Source organism: Salmo salar, chromosome ssa13 (genome assembly GCF_905237065.1).
Source record: "Salmo salar chromosome ssa13, Ssal_v3.1, whole genome shotgun sequence".
NCBI classification, from domain to species: Eukaryota; Metazoa; Chordata; class Actinopteri; order Salmoniformes; family Salmonidae; genus Salmo; species Salmo salar.
Window position 1 is genome coordinate 109120915 of NC_059454.1, and position 18183 is coordinate 109139097.

Sequence of the window (18183 nt, forward strand, 5' to 3'; positions counted from 1 at the left end):
ACGGGGTGATGTATCTACATCATGAAGGGAACAGGGTGATATATCTATGACAGGAAGGGAACGGGGTGATGTATCTACGTCAGGAAGGGAACGGGGTGATGTATCTATGACAGGAAGGGAACGGGGTGATGTATCTACATCAGGAAGGGAACAGGGTGATGTATCTACATCAGGAAGGGAACAGGGTGATGTATCTACATCAGGAAGGGATCGGGGTGATGTATCTACATCAGGAAGGGAACAGGGTGATGTATCTACGACAGGAAGGGAACGGGGTGATGTATCTACATCAGGAAGGGAACAGGGTGATGTATCTACGACAGGAAGGGAACGGGGTGATGTATCTACATCAGGAAGGGAACAGGGTGATGTATCTATATCAGGAAGGGAACAGGGTGATGTATCTACATCAGGAAGGGAACAGGGCGATGTATCTACATCAGGAAGGGAACAGGGTGATGTATCTACGACAGGAAGGGAACGGGGTGATGTATCTACATCAGGAAGGGAACAGGGCGATGTATCTACAACAGGAAGGGAATGGGGTGATGTATCTATGACAGGAAGAGATCGGGGTGATGTATCTACATCAGGAAGGGAACAGGGTGATGTATCTACGACAGGAAGGGAACAGGGTGATGTATCTACATCAGGAAGGGAACAGGGTGATGTATCTATGACAGGAAGGGAACGGGGTCATGTATCTATGACAGGAAGGGAACGGGTGATGTATCTACGACAGGAAGGGAACGGGGTGATGTATCTATGACAGGAAGGGAACGGGGTGATGTATCTACGACAGGAAGGGAACGGGGTGATGTATCTACGACAGGAAGGGAACGGGGTGGGGTGTCTACGACAGGAAGGGAACGGGGTGATGTATCTATGACAGGAAGGGAACGGGGTGATGTATCTACGACAGGAAGGGAACGGGGTGATGTATCTATGACAGGAAGGGAACGGGGTGATGTATCTACGACAGGAAGGGAACGGGGTGGGGTATCTACGACAGGAAGGGAACGGGGTGATGTATCTATGACAGGAAGAGAACGGGGTGATGTATCTACATCAGGAAGGGAACGGGGTGATGTATCTACATCAGGAAGGGATCGGGGTGATGTATCTACATCAGGAAGGGAACAGGGTGATGTATCTACATCAGGAAGGGAACAGGGTGATGTATCTACGACAGGAAGGGAACGGGGTGATGTATCTACATCAGGAAGGGAACGGGGTGATGTATCTACATCAGGAAGGGAACGGGGTGATGTATCTACGACAGGAAGGGAACGGGGTGATGTATCTACATCAGGAAGGGAACGAGGTGATGTATCTACGTCAGGAAGGGAACAGGGTGATGTATCTACATCAGGAAGGGAACGGGGTGATGTATCTACGACAGGAAGGGAACGGGGTGATGTATCTACATCAGGAAGGGATCGGGGTGATGTATCTACGACAGGAAGGGATCGGGGTGATGTATCTACATCAGGAAGGGAACGGGGTGATGTACCTACATCAGGAAGGGAACGGGGTGATGTACCTACGACAGGAAGGGAACAGGGTGATGTATCTACGACAGGAAGGGAACGGGGTGATGTATCTACATCAGGAAGGGAACGGGGTGATGTATCTACGTCAGGAAGGGAACAGGGTGATGTATCTACGACAGGAAGGGAACGGGGTGATGTATCTACATCAGGAAGGGAACGGGGTGATGTATCGACGACAGGAAGGGAACAGGGTGATGTATCTACGACAGGAAGGGAACGGGGTGATGTATCTACGACAGGAAGGGAACGGGGTGATGTATCTACGACAGGAAGGGAACAGGGTGATGTATCTACATCAGGAAGGGAACGGAGAAACATATTTACGATATATATGTAAAAAAAATAAAAAATGTATTACACACATTTCCAAGTGATTTTAATTTTAGAAATCTGTTCCGAAGTATTCCCACGCATAATAGAGAGATACTGTATATGTAAAGTATACAAATGTAAGCAAGGTTTGAAATTATTATGTTTTAGTCAAATATTATATCTGTTTTGGGCTTCTTGCTGGTCAATTTGCAGTCTGCAAATGATTTGTAATTATGTTCTGGCCCCCCCTGAAAGAAATCAGTCAGTGGCTGAATCTAGTTGATGATCCCTGCTCTAAAATGACACCAATCTGGATTATAAAAGTAGGAATTAGGGTAACGGAATAGAGCAGTGGGGGTGGGGGGGGGAGCGAGGGGGGGGGTAGGGGGGGCTTGCCTTTTGCTTGGACACATACAGTATGCATCAATGGCACTAAGCCTTTTGCTTGGACACACACACACACACACACACACACACACACACACACATCAATGGCACTGAGATTCCTTTTCCAACTTGCATGGTCCAGACCCAGAATGACAATTAGTGTCTTTGCAGAAACAATCTAATATATCTAGTTGAACAGTTAGGAGTTGAACAGATTGGAGTTGAACAGTTAGGAGATGAACAGATTGGAGTTAAACAGATTGGAGTTGAACAGATTGGAGTTGAACAGATAGGAGTTGAACAGTTAGGAGTTGAACAGATTGGAGTTGAACAGTTAGGAGTTGAACAGATAGGAGTTGAACAGACGGGAGTTGAACAGACAGGAGTTGAACAGTTAGGAGTTGAACAGATAGGAGTTGAACAGATTGGAGTTGAACAGTTGGGAGTTGAACAGATAGGAGTTGAACAGTTAGGAGTTGAACAGATTGGAGTTGAACAGTTAGGAGTTGAACAGATAGGAGTTGAACAGACGGGAGTTGAACAGACAGGAGTTGAACAGTTAGGAGTTGAACAGATAGAAGTTGAACAGATAGGAGTTGAACAGATAGAAGTTGAACAGATAGGAGTTGAACAGATTGGAGTTGAACAGATAGGAGTTGAACAGATAAGAGTTGAACAGATTGGAGTTGAACAGATTGGATTTGAACAGTTAGGAGTTGAACAGATGGGAGTTGAACAGACGGGAGTTGAACAGATAGGAGTTGAACAGATAGGAGTTGAACAGATAGGAGTTGAACAGACGGGAGTTGAACAGATAGGAGTTGAACAGTTAGGAGTTGAACAGATTGGAGTGTACAGATTGGAGTTGAACAGATAGGAGTTGAACAGATAGGAGTTGAACAGATAGGAGTTGAACAGATAGGAGTTGTTCAGATAGGAGTTGTTCAGCCAGGAGTTGAACAGATTGGAGTTGAACAGATTGGCGTTTGTGGTGCTATGACCCAACTCTTGAGCCTGGCTCAAAAATATAATTTCAGACATAAAAATGTTACCCTTATCTGTTGAGTAACAACTTTGCGTGTGAATCTCATAAATCAACAACATCACTGAGTCTTTCTCCCACTGACATCAGAAGGAACAGAATTACCAGAAGGCCCAAAGCCCAAATTACATTGACTTGAAGTCCCCCTCTGGTCATGATGTTTGGATCGGCCGGCCGACGACGCTGTGTCGCAGAGAAACAACCCTACGGTGTCCATATTAGGAAAGCCTCAGTTGGTGTCACACTGAGTCCTTCCGAACACTGACGCTGTCGTAATATGGGTCCTAATCTGGACACCATACAGCCCACATCTGTCTCTACTTTGCCAAGCACATTCAGTCACTTTAAACATCTGCCGTTTCGTCGTCTGCGGTAGGAATCCTCTGACGCACCTAGCAGGAATCCTGGTTAAGCTTGGCTAAAGTCTGACCCCTGACCTAACCCATGACCTCACAGCAGATGGAGGGTGAAGAGTGGATGAGTGGTGGAAGTGTGGGAGGTGAGGAAGGAGAGTAAAGGCTGGTGTTTGTTAGTGGGGTGGGGGGGGGGTGGAGGTATGGGTTGTGTGTTGTTGAGGAGCAGAGGAGGCTGGTAGGAAGAGATATAGGATGACAGGCTCATTGTAATGGCTGGAATGGAATAAACGGGACAGTTAAGCTGAGAGAGACATTAAGATGAGATAGGTGGAGCTGAGAGAGAGATAGGTGGAGCTGAGAGAGACATTAAGATGAGATAGGTGGAGCTGAGAGAGACATTAAGCTGAGAGAGACATTAAGATGAGATAGGTGGAGCTGAGAGAGGAGGAGCTGAGAGAGGAGGAGCTGAGAGAGGAGGAGCTGAGGGAGGAGGAGCTGAGAGAGGAGGAGCTGAGAGAGGAGGAGCTGAGGGAGGAGGAGCTGAGAGAGGAGGAGCTGAGAGAGGAGGAGCTGAGGGAGGAGGAGCTGAGAGAGGAGGCGCTGAGAGAGGAGGAGCTGAGGGAGGAGGAGCTGAGAGAGGAGGAGCTGAGGGAGGAGGAGCTGAGAGAGGAGGAGCTGAGGGAGGAGGAGCTGAGAGAGACATTAAGCTGAGAGAGAGAGAGAAGGTGAGCTGAGACACAGACAGAGAAGACAACAAATGCTTTAGTTTGGCTTGGCCTGATTAGGGCTGTCTCTTACCTGGCTCTCTCAGTATGAGTTGGGCCATAGCCTGGGCGTTCCCTGCTTCATTCTCAGCTACACACTGATAGAAACCTTCATCTGACTTCACCAGACCAAGGATCTGGAGGTTACTGCCATCCTAAAGACCAAGGTACAACAGTTAGTTTTAAAACAATTTTAATTGAATCTTTATTTAACTAGGCAAGTCGGTTTAAGAACAAATTCTTATTTTACAATGACGGCCTACCCCGGCCAAACCCTAACCCGGGACGACGCTCAGCCAATTGTGCGCCGCCCTATGGGACTTCCAATCACGGGCGGTTGTGACACAGCCCAGGATCAAACCCGGGTCTGTAGTGACGCCTCTAGCACCGAAATGCAGTGCCTTAGACCGCTGCGCCACTCGGGAGCCTAATAGACGGCAGTATGTTATGTATGTTATGTATGGGCTACCATAGAAAGATAAAGGATGTTTGTTCTTTCTACGCAATCTGGATCAAAAGCTATTTGTCATCGATTATTGAAATGGTCAGATCTTTGAGTTGACTTCTACATAGTTAGAGTATTAGGGTTTGAACTAAACATTGGCTCTTAGTTTGGTGCCCAGCCTACCTAGTACCCCCTATAGTACCCTCTATAGTACCCTCTATAGTACCCCCTATAGTACCCTCGATAGTACCCCCTATAGTACCCCCTATAGTACCCTCTATAGTACCCCTATAGTACCCCCTATAGTACCCTCTATAGTACCCCTAAAGAACCCTCTATAGTACCCTCTATAGTACCCCCTATAGTACCCCCCTATAGTACCCCCTATAGTACCCTCTATAGTACCCCTATAGTACCCCTATAGTACCCTCTATAGTACCCCCTATAGTACCCTCTATAGTACCCTCTATAGTACCCCCTATAGTACCTCTATAGTACCCCTATAGTACCCTCGATAGTACCCCCATAGTACCCCTATAGTACCCCTATAGTACCCCTATAGTACCCCCTATAGTACCCCTATAGTACCCTCGATAGTACCCCCTATAGTACCTCTATAGTACCCCTATAGTACCCTCGATAGTACCCCCATAGTGCCCTCTATAGTACCCCCTATAGTACCCTCTATAGTACCCCTATAGTACCCCCTATAGTACCCTCGATAGTACCCCCATAGTGCCCTCTATAGTACCCCCTATAGTACCCTCTATAGTACCCTCTATAGTACCCCCTATAGTACCCTCTATAGTACCCCCTATAGTACCCCCTATAGTACCCCTATAGTACCCCTATAGTACCCCTATAGTACCCCCTATAGTACCCTCTATAGTACCCCTATAGTACCCTCTATAGTACCCCTATAGTACCCCCTATAGTACCCCCTATAGTACCCCTATAGTACCCCTATAGTACCCTCTATAGTACCCTCTATAGTGCCCTCTATAGTACCCCCTATAGTACCCCCTATAGTACCCCCTATAGTACCCTCTATAGTACCCCTATAGTACCCTCTATAGTACCCCTATAGTACCCCCTATAGTACCCCTATAGTACCCCTATAGTACCCCCTATAGTACCCTCTATAGTACCCTCTATAGTACCCCTATAGTACCCCCTATAGTACCCCCTATAGTACCCCTATATTACCCCCTATAGTACCCTCTATAGTACCCCTATAGTACCCCCTATAGTACCCCCTATAGTACCCCTATATTACCCCCTATAGTACCCTCTATAGTACCCCCTATAGTGCCCCTATAGTACCCCCTATATTACCCCTATAGTACCCCTATATTACCCCCTATAGTGCCCCCTATAGTGCCCTCTATAGTACCCCCTATAGTACCCCTATATTACCCCCTATAGTACCCTCTATAGTACCCCCTATAGTACCCCCTATAGTGCCCTCTATAGTACCCCTATAGTACCCCCTATAGTGCCCTCTATAGTACCCTCTATAGTACCCCCTATAGTACCCTCTATAGTACCCTCTATAGTACCCCCTATAGTACCCCTATAGTACCCTCTATAGTACCCCCTATAGTACCCTCTATAGTACCCTCTATAGTACCCCCTATAGTACCCCCTATAGTGCCCTCTCTAGTACCCCCTATAGTACCCCCTATAGTACCCCCTATAGTACCCTCTATAGTGCCCTCTATAGTACCCCCTATAGTACCCCCTATAGTACCCTCTATAGTACCCCTATAGTACCCCCTATAGTACCCTCTATAGTACCCCTATAGTACCCCCTATAGTACCCCCTATAGTACCCTCTATAGTGCCCTCTATAGTACCCCCTATAGTACCCCCTATAGTACCCTCTATAGTACCCCCTATAGTACCCTCTATAGTGCCCTCTATAGTACCCCTATAGTACCCCCTATAGTACCCTCTATAGTACCCCCTGTAGTACCCCCTATAGTACCCCCTATAGTACCCTCTATAGTGCCCTCTATAGTACCCCCTATAGTACCCTCTATAGTGCCCTCTATAGTACCCCCTATAGTACCCTCTATAGTACCCCCTATAGTACCCCCTATAGTACCCCCTATAGTACCCTCTATAGTGCCCTCTATAGTACCCCCTATAGTACCCTCTATAGTACCCTCTATAGTACCCCCTATAGTACCCTCTATAGTACCCCCTATAGTACCCCCTATAGTACCCCCTATAGTGCCCTCTATAGTACCCCTATAGTACCCCCTGAAGTGCCCTCTATAGTACCCTCCATAGTACCCCCTATAGTACCCCTATATTACCCCCTATATTACCCCCTATAGTACCCCTATAGTACCCCTATAGTACCCTCTATAGTACCCCCTATAGAACCCCCTATAGTACCCCCTAAAGTACCCTCTATAGTACCCCCTATAGTACCCCTATATTACCCCCTATAGTACCCCCTATAGTACCCCTATATTACCCCCTATAGTACCCTCTATAGTACCCCCTATAGTACCCCTATAGTACCCCTATATTACCCCCTATAGTACCCCTATAGTACCCCCTATAGTACCCCCTATAGTACCCCTATAGTACCCCCTATAGTACCCTCTATAGTACCCCTATAGTACCCCTATAGTACCCCCTATAGTACCCCCTATAGTACCCTCTATAGTACCCCTATAGTACCCCCTATAGTACCCTCTATAGTACCCCCTATAGTACCCCCTATAGTACCCCCTATAGTACCCTCTATAGTGCCCTCTATAGTACCCCCTATAGTACCCCTATATTACCCCCTATATTACCCCCTATAGTACCCCCTATAGTACCCTCTATAGTACCCCCTATAGAACCCCCTATAGTACCCCCTAAAGTACCCTCTATAGTACCCCCTATAGTACCCCTATATTACCCCCTATAGTACCCCCTATAGTACCCCTATATTACCCCTATAGTACCCTCTATAGTACCCCCTATAGTACCCCTATAGTACCCCTATATTACCCCCTATAGTACCCCTATAGTACCCCCTATAGTACCCCTATAGTACCCCTATAGTACCCCCTATAGTACCCTCTATAGTACCCCTATAGTACCCCCTATAGTACCCCTATAGTACCCCCTATAGTACCCCTATAGTACCCCCTATAGTACCCCCTATAGTACCCCCTATAGTACCCTCTATAGTACCCCCTATAGTACCCCCTATAGTACCCCTATAGTACCCCCTATAGTACCCCCTATAGTACCCCCTATAGTACCCCTATAGTACCCCCTATAGTACCCCCATAGTACCCCCTATAGTACCCTCTATAGTACCCTCTATAGTACCCCCTATAGTACCCCCTATAGTACCCCCTATAAGGTCATCAGAGTGGTGTTCATGATCCTGTGTCTTGTGTGATTTACAACCATCTGGATGTAGTCACTGGGTATGTGCTTGACATTATATGGTCGACATGGTTTACAACCCCCCCCCCCACACACACACACACACACACACACACACACATACACACACACACATACATAATACACTACACAGAGGCTGTGTTCTATGTGACGTACAACGATCTGGAAGTAGTCACTGGGGATGACCTCCTCTCCGTTCTTCATCCAGCGCACCGTAGGAGGAGGGTTCCCCGTTACAGCACACTCCAGCTCCATGTCCGTACTCTCATAGGAATACGTGTTGGTGGGGTAGTTCAGGAACTGGGGTGGCACTGTAGAGAGAGGGATACAGGGTTAGGGTTACTGTAGAGAGAGGGATACAGGGTTAGGGTTACTGTAGAGAGAGGGATACAGGGTTAGGGTTACTGTAGAGAGAGGGATACAGGGTTAGGGTTACTGTAGAGAGAGGGATACAGGGTTAGGGTTACTGTAGAGAGAGGGATACAGGGTTAGGGTTACTGTAGAGAGAGGGATACAGGGTTAGGGTTACTGTAGAGAGAGGGATACAGGGTTAGGGTTACTGTAGAGAGAGGGATACAGGGTTATGGTTACTGTAGAGAGAGGGATACAGGGTTAGGGTTACTGTAGAGAGAGGGATACAGGGTTAGGGTTACTGTAGAGAGAGGGATACAGGGTTATGGTTACTGTAGAGAGAGGGATACAGGGTTAGGGTTACTGTAGAGAGAGGGATACAGGGTTAGCGTTACTGTAGAGAGAGGGATACAGGGTTAGGGTTACTGTAGAGAGAGGGATACAGGGTTAGCGTTACTGTAGAGAGAGGGATACAGGGTTAGGGTTACTGTAGAGAGAGGGATACAGGGTTATGGTTACTGTAGAGAGAGGGATACAGGGTTAGGGTTACTGTAGAGAGAGGGATACAGGGTTAGCGTTACTGTAGAGAGAGGGATACAGGGTTAGGGTTACTGTAGAGAGAGGGATACAGGGTTAGCGTTACTGTAGAGAGAGGGATACAGGGTTAGGGTTACGGTTAGACGTACATATTGGTGGGGTAGTTCAGAAACTGTAGAGAGAGAGAGAGAGATGGGTTACGTTTAGGATTAGAATTATACGGAGGTAGAGGTTTAGACTTCTGTGTAAGGATGTTGGTTAAGGTTAGATGTAGGTGGAGGTTAAATGTATGTGTATGGTTGTTGGTTAGGGCTGGGGATAGGAACTGTGTTTGCCCTGTAGAGATAGAGAAGGAACAGAACACAGCAGGTGTGAAGTCAGACGTTCAGATCTTCCCTAAGGACACAGTAGCTATTGATGCTACTATAAAGGTAGCTATTGATGCTACTATAAAGCTAGCTATTGATGCTACTATAAAGCTAGCTATTGATGCTACTATTTACATTTTAGTCATTTAGCAGACGCTCTTATCCAGAGCGACTTACAGTAGTGAATACATACATTTCATTTCTAAACATTTTTTTGTTTTTTTGTTTTCTGTGTTGGCCCCCCGTGGGAATCGAACCCACAACCCTGGTGTTGCAAACACCATGCTCTACCAACTGAGCTACAGGTGAGTCCGTACTATAAAGGTAGCAAGTGATGCTACTATAAAGCTAGCTATTGATGCTACTATAAAGCTAGCTATTGATGCTACTATAAAGCTAGCTATTGATGCTACTATAAAGGTAGCTAGTGATGCTACTATAAAGGCAGCTATTGATGCTACTATAAAGCTAGCTTTTGATGCTACTATAAAGATAGCTATTTATGCTACTATAAAGCTAGCTATTGATGCTACTATAAAGCTAGCTATTAATGCTACTATAAAGCTAGCTAGTGATGCTACTATAAAGGCAGCTATTTATGCTACTATAAAGACAGCTATTGATGCTACTATAAAGGTAGCTAGTGATGCTACTATAAAGGCAGCTATTGATGCTACTATCAAGGTAGCTATTGATGCTACTATAAAGGTAGCTAGTGATGCTGCTATAAATGTAGCTATTGATGCTACTATAAAGGTAGCTAGTGATGCTACTATAAAGCTAGCTATTGATGCTACTATAAAGCTAGCTATTGATGCTACTATAAAGGTAGCTATTGATGCTACTATAAAGGTAGCTAGTGATGCTACTATAAAGGCAGCTATTGATGCTACTATCAAGGTAGCTATTGATGCTACTATAAAGGTAGCTAGTGATGCTACTATAAATGTAGCTATTGATGCTACTATAAAGGTAGCTAGTGATGCTACTATAAAGCTAGCTATTGATGCTACTATAAAGCTAGCTATTGATGCTACTATAAAGATAGCTATTGATGCTACTATAAAGGTAGCTAGTGATGCTACTATAAAGGTAGCTATTGATGCTACTATAAAGGTAGCTAGTGATGCTACTATAAATGTAGCTAGTGATGCTACTATAAAGGTAGCTTTTGATGCTACTATAAAGGTAGCTATTGATAGTACTATAAAGACAGCTATTGATGCTACTATAAAGGTAGCTATTGATGCTACTATAAAGACAGCTATTGATGCTGCTATAAAGTTTCTGTGTTGGATTGAGGGGTCAGTTGCTGTGTTGGATTGAGGGGTCAGTTGCTGTGTTGGATTGAGGGGTCAGTTGCTGTGTTGGATTGAGGGGTCAGTTGCTGTGTTGGATTGAGGGGTCAGTTGCTGTGTTGGATTGAGGGGTCAAGTCTCTTCTGCTGACATTGTTTCTGCACCACCAAGATTTATATGCTAAAATCGCCACTGCTGCAGACACCCTATGAGAGTCAGACTTCCTCAGACACCCTATGAGAGTCAGACTTCCTCAGACACCCTATGAGAGTCAGACTTCCTCAGACACCCTATGAGAGTCAGACTTCCTCAGACACCCTATGAGAGTCAGACTTCCTCAGACACCCTATGAGAGTCAAACTCTCTCAGACACCCTATGGGAGTCAGATTTCCTCAGACACCCTATGAGAGTCAGACTTCCTCAGACACCCTATGAGAGTCAGACTTCCTCAGACACCCTATGAGAGTCACACTTCCTCAGACACCCTATGAGAGTCAGACTTCCTCAGAGACCCTATGAGAGTCAGACTTCCTCAGACACCCTATGAGAGTCAGACTTCCTCAGACACCCTATGAAAGTCAAACTCCTCAGACACCCTATGAGAGTCAGACTTCCTCAGACACCCTATGAGAGTCAGACTTCCTCAGACACCCTATGAGAGTCAGACTTCCTCAGAGACCCTATGAGAGTCAAACTTCCTCAGACACCCTATGAGAGTCAGACTTCCTCAGACACCCTATGAGAGTCAGACTTCCTCAGACACCCTATGAGAGTCAGACTTCCTCAGACACCCTATCAGAGTCAGACTTCCTCAGAGACCCTATGAGAGTCAGACTTCCTCAGAGACCCTATGAGAGTCAGACTTTCCTCAGACACCCTATGAAAGTCAAACTTCCTCAGACACCCTATGAGAGTCAGACTTCCTCAGACACCCTATGAGAGTCAGACTTCCTCAGACACCCTATGAGAGTCAGACTTCCTCAGACACCCTATCAGAGTCAGACTTCCTCAGAGACCCTATGAGAGTCAGACTTCCTCAGAGACCCTATGAGAGTCAGACTTTCCTCAGACACCCTATGAAAGTCAAACTTCCTCAGACACCCTATGAGAGTCAGACTTCCTCAGACACCCTATGAGAGTCAGACTTCCTCAGACACCCTATGAGAGTCAGACTTCCTCAGACACCCTATGAGAGTCAGACTTCCTCAGACACCCTATGAGAGTCAGACTTCCTCAGACACCCTATGAGAGTCAAACACTCCTCAGACACCCTATGAGAGTCAAACTTCCTCAGACACCCCATGAGAGTCAGACTTCCTCAGACACCCTATGAGAGTCAGACTTCCTCAGACACCCTATGAGAGTCAGACTTCCTCAGACACCCTATGAGAGTCAAACTTCCTCAGACACCCTATGAAAGTCAAACGTTCCTCAGACACCCTATGAGAGTCAGACTTCCTCAGACACCCTATGAGAGTCAGACTTCCTCAGACACCCTATGAGAGTCAGACTTCCTCAGACACCCTATGAGAGTCAGACTTCCTCAGAGACCCTATGAGAGTCAGACTTCCTCAGACACCCTATGAGAGTCAAACTTCCTCAGACACCCTATGAGAGTCAAACTTCCTCAGACACCCTATGAGAGTCAGACTTCCTCAGACACCCTATGAGAGTCAGACTTTCCTCAGACACCCTATGAGAGTCAGACTTTCCTCAGACACCCTATGAGAGTCAGACTTCCTCAGACACCCTATGAGAGTCAGACTTCCTCAGACACCCTATGAGAGTCAGACTTCCTCAGACACCCTATGAGAGTCAGACTTCCTCAGAGACCCTATGAGAGTCAGACTTCCTCAGAGACCCTATGAGAGTCAGACTTCCTCAGAGACCCTATGAGAGTCAGACTTCCTCAGACACCCTATGACAGTGAGATATGTTATCATGCTACCATCCATTTCTCCAACACACCCATCTGTCTCAGAGGGATGAAAATGTGGCAATAATAAATAGCAGTAACATATTAAACAACAACGCGATGTGAATCCTCCTGAGGATAAGCACTGAGCTCCTCTGAATCACTGGTAAAAGATGTCAGTCAGTATTTTGAACAAGCCAGGGATATATTACTATGGTAAATAGGACAAGAGGAAGATGCCATATTCACAGAACAGCGCCTGCAAAATGAATAGCGTACACACAAATGTGAACCTGCTAAATCTACTATACAAAATAGAGAAACTCATCCCGTACAGTGTAGGTTAAGTGCAATGGTTGATGACTCCCTCATCTGTGCCAGTCAAGTTTATTTATTTTATTTTTATTTTATTTCACCTTTATTTAACCAGGTAGGATAGTTGAGAACAAGTTCTCATTTACAATTGCGACCTGGCCAAGAATAAAGCAAAGCAGTTTGACACATACAACAACACAGAGTTACACATGGAGTAAAACAAACATACAATTAATAATACAGTAGAAGTCTGTGGAGAGAGTCTCCAGAATGATCTATGATACAGTAAGTCCTTCTTAATCATACTGTTTATCTGTCTTTAGTGATATAAACAAAAGTAAATATTAAAGCCAGTATTAAACTGTGATGAAATAGCTTCTAGTTTCATATGGGTTTAGTCTGTAATACAGACAGAAACAAACTGCCCAGAATCCTCAGGCTACCAACCAGCACTATAGCAGTGTCCTCCAGTAACCTCAGGCTACCAACCAGCACTATAGCAGTGTCCTCCAGTAACCTCAGGCTGTCAACCAGCACTATAGCAGTGTCCTCCAGTAACCTCAGGCTGTCAACCAGCACTATAGCAGTGTCCTCCAGTAACCTCAGGCTACCAACCAGCACTATAGCAGTGTCCTCCAGTAACCTCAGGCTGTCAACCAGCACTATAGCAGTGTCCTCCAGTAACCTCAGGCTACCAACCAGCACTATAGCAGTGTCCTCCAGTAACCTCAGGCTGTCAACCAGCACTATAGCAGTGTCCTCCAGTAACCTCAGGCTACCAACCAGCACTATAGCAGTGTCCTCCAGTAACCTCAGGCTGTCAACCAGCACTATAGCAGTGTCCTCCAGTAACCTCAGGCTGTCAACCAGCACTATAGCAGTGTCCTCCAGTAACCTCAGGCTGTCAACCAGCACTATAGCAGTGTCCTCCAGTAACCTCAGGCTGTCAACCAGCACTATAGCAGTGTCCTCCAGTAACCTCAGGCTACCAACCAGCACTATAGCAGTGTCCTCCAGTAACCTCAGGCTGTCAACCAGCACTATAGCAGTGTCCTCCAGTAACCTCAGGCTACCAACCAGCACTATAGCAGTGTCCTCCAGTAACCTCAGGCTACCAACCAGCACTATAGCAGTTTCCTCCAGTAACTTCAGGCTACCAACCAGCACTATAGCAGTGTCCTCCAGTAACCTCAGGCTACCAACCAGCACTATAGCAGTGTCCTCCAGTAACCTCAGGCTGTCAACCAGCACTATAGCAGTGTCCTCCAGTAACCTCAGGCTACCAACCAGCACTATAGCAGTGTCCTCCAGTAACCTCAGGCTACCAACCAGCACTATAGCAGTTTCCTCCAGTAACTTCAGGCTACCAACCAGCACTATAGCAGTGTCCTCCAGTAACCTCAGGCTACCAACCAGCACTATAGCAGTGTCCACCAGTAACCTCAGGCTGTCAACCAGCACTATAGCAGTGTCCTCCAGTAACCTCAGGCTACCAACCAGCACTATAGCAGTGTCCTCCAGTAACCTCAGGCTGTCAATATGCACTATAGCAGTGTCCTCCAGTAACCTCAGGCTACCAACCAGCACTATAGCAGTGTCCTCCAGTAACCTCAGGCTGTCAACCTGCATTATAGCATTATCCTCCAGTAACCTCAGCCTGTCATTCTACACTATAGCATTATCCTCCAGTAACCTCAGGCTACCAACCTGCACTATAGCAGTGTCCTCCAGTAACCTCAGGCTGTCAACCAGCACTATAGCAGTGTCCTCCAGTAACCTCAGGCTACCAACCAGCACTATAGCAGTGTCCTCCAGTAACCTCAGGCTACCAACCAGCACTATAGCAGTGTCCTCCAGTAACCTCAGGCTACCAACCAGCACTATAGCAGTGTCCTCCATTAACCTCAGGCTACCAACCAGCACTATAGCAGTGTCCTCCAGTAACCTCAGGCTACCAACCAGCACTATAGCAGTGTCCTCCAGTAACCTCAGGCTACCAACCAGCACTATCGCAGTTTCCTCCAGTATGCGATTTAACATGATCCTTTAATTAATAATTAACATGTTTCATTTTAGGCAAGTATAACATTTTACAGAGGTGAGGACCAAAACATTTTCCTATAAATCGTTTATATTGTTGATGCCACGCCCTGATCTGTTTCACATGTCCTTGTGATTGTTTCCACCCTCCTCCAGGTGTCGCCCATCTTCCCCATTATCCCCTGTGTATTTATACCTGTGTTCTCTGTTTGTCTGTTGCCAGTTCATTTTGTTCGTAGAACCTACCAGCGGTTGTCCCCCTTGCTCCTGTCTTGTCTAAAGTTCCTGCTTTCTAGTTTTCCCGGTTTTGATCATTTCTGCCTGCCCTGACCCTGAGCCTGACCTGACCCTGAGCCTGCCCTGACCCTGACCTGACCCTGACCCTGAGCCTGCCCTGACCCTGACCTGACCCTGAGCCTGCCCTGACCCTGCCCTGACCCTGAGCCTGACCTGACCCTGAGGCTGCCCTGACCCTGAGCCTGACCCTGAGCCTGCCCTGACCCTGAGCCTGCCCTGACCCTGACCTTGAGCCTGCCCTGACCCTGAGCCTGCCCTGACCCTGAGCCTGCCCTGACCCTGACCCTGAGCCTGCCCTGACCCTGAGCCCGCCCTGACCCTGAGCCTGCCCTGACCCTGAGCCTGAGCTTACCCTGAGCCCGCCCTGACCCTGAGCCTGCCCTGACCCTGAGCCTGAGCTTACCCTGAGCCTGCCCTGACCCTGAGCCTGACCCTGACCCTGAGCCTGACTCTGAGCCTGAGCCTGACCCTGACCCTGAGCCTGCCCTGACCCTGAGCCTGCCCTGACCCTGACCCTGACCCTGAGCCTGCCCTGACCCTGACCCTGACCCTGAGCCTGCCCTGACCCTGACCCTGAGCCTGCCCTGACCCTGAGCCTGCCCTGACCCTGACCCTGACCCTGAGCCTGAGCCTGACCCTGACCCTGACCCTGACCCTGACCCTGAGCCTGCCCTGACCCTGAGCCCGCCCTGACCCTGAGCCTGCCCTGAGCCTGCCCTGACCCTGACCCTGACCCTGACTCTGAGCCTGACCCTGACCCTGACTCTGAGCCTGACCCTGACCCTGACCCTGAGCCTGAGCCTGACCCTGCCCCTGTTGTTGTAATAAGCTTTGTTACTTCGACACAGTCTGCATCTGGGTCTTACTTTAAAGCATGATTGTTGACAAAGTTGAAGTATGTCTGTGTAGTGACTACAGTGGGAATCGATATGTCTCTGTTTGTCTGTGTAGTGACTACAGTGGGAATCGACATGTCTCTGTTTGTCTGTGTAGTGACTACAGTGGGAATCGATATGTCTCTGTTTGTCTGTGTAGGGACTTACAGTGGGAATCGATATATCTCTGTTTGTCTGTGTAGTGACTACAGTGGGAATCGATATGTCTCTGTTTGTCTGTGTAGAGACTACAGTGGGAATCGATATGTCTCTGTTTGTCTGTGTAGTGACTACAGTGGGAATCGATATGTCTCTGTTTGTCTGTGTAGTGACTACAGTGGGAATCGATATGTCTCTGTTTGTCTGTGTAGTGACTACAGTGGGAATCGATATGTCTCTGTTTGTCTGTGTAGTGACTACAGTGGGAATCGATATGTCTCTGTTTGTCTGTGTAGTGACTACAGTGGGAATCGATATGTCTCTGTTTGTCTGTGTAGTGACTACAGTGGGAATCGATATGTCTCTGTTTGTCTGTGTAGTGACTACAGTGGGAATCGATATGTCTCTGTTTGTCTGTGTAGTGACTACAGTGGGAATCAATATGTCTCTGTTTGTCTGTGTAGTGACTACAGTGGGAATCAATATGTCTCTGTTTGTCTGTGTAGTGACTACAGTGGGAATCAATATGTCTCTGTTTGTCTGTGTAGTGACTACAGTGGGAATCAATATGTCTCTGTTTGTCTGTGTAGTGACTACAGTGGGAATCAATATGTCTCTGTTTGTCTGTGTAGTGACTACAGTGGGAATCAATAGTGTGGGTGAAGCATTTTCTGTGGTTTATTGCACTATTAAATCTATAATGATTTCGTACTACACCGGCTCCGACGCTCGTCGGATGTGGCAGGGCTTGCAAACTATTAGGGACTACAAAGGGAAGCACAGCCGCGAACTGCCCAGTGACACGAACCTACCAGACAAGCTAAAATACTTCTGTGCTCGTTTCGAGGCAAGTAACACTGAAACATGCAAGAGAACACCAGCTGTTCCGGACGACTGTGTGATCACGCTCTCCGTAGCGGACGTGAATAAGACCTTTAAACAGGTCAACATTCACAAGGCAGCAGGGCCAGACGGATTACCAGGATGTGTACTCCGAGCATCCGCTGACAAACTGTCATGTGTCTTCACTGACATTTTCAACCTCTCCCTGTCCGAGTCTGTAATACCTACATGTTTAAAGCAGACCACCATAGTGCCTGTGCCCAAGAACACTAAGGTAACCTGTCTAAATGATTACCAACCCGTAGCACTCACGTCTGTAGCCATGAAATGCTTTGAAAGGCTGGTCATGGCTCACATCAACACCATCATCCCAAACACCCTGGACCCTCTCCAAATTGCCGCTCCAACAGTGTCTCTGTGTACCAATGTGGTTTCATACCAGCCTGGCTGTAACCTCTCTGTGTATCAGTGTGGTTTCATACCAGCCTGGCCGTAACCTCTCTGTGTACCAGTGTGGTTTCATACCAGCCTGGCTGTAACCTCTCTGTGTACCAGTGTGGTTTCATACCAGCCTGGCCGTAACCTCTCTGTGTATCAGTATGGTTTCATACCAGCCTGGCTGTAACCTCTCTGTGTACCAGTGTGGTTTCATACCAGCCTGGCTGTAACCTCTCTGTGTATCAGTGTGGTTTCATACCAGCCTGGCTGTAACCTCTCTGTGTACCAGTGTGGTTTCATACCAGCCTGGCTGTAACCTCTCTGTCTATCAGTGTGGTTTCATACCAGCCTGGCTGTAACCTCTCTGTGTACCAGTGTGGTTTCATACCAGCCTGGCCGTAACCTTTCTGTGTACCAGTGTGGTTTCATACCAGCCTGGCTGTAACCTCTCTGTGTATCAGTGTGGT

At 47.2% G+C, this 18183-nt stretch overlaps 1 protein-coding gene across 6 annotated transcripts in view; it reads right to left on the bottom strand.

Moving 5' to 3' along the window:
- LOC106568544 (netrin receptor DCC) overlaps window positions 1–18183 on the bottom strand; it is a 597715-nt gene that overhangs the window by 289264 nt on the left and 290268 nt on the right. For all 6 annotated transcript variants that reach the window (XM_045692661.1, XM_045692664.1, XM_045692659.1 and 3 more), the window contains exons 6-7: window positions 8436–8590; window positions 4449–4569 (exon numbers count right to left, since the gene is read on the bottom strand). In XM_045692661.1, coding sequence (XP_045548617.1) covers window positions 4449–4569; window positions 8436–8590 — 276 coding nt within the window. The remainder of the gene's footprint in view (window positions 1–4448; window positions 4570–8435; window positions 8591–18183) is intronic.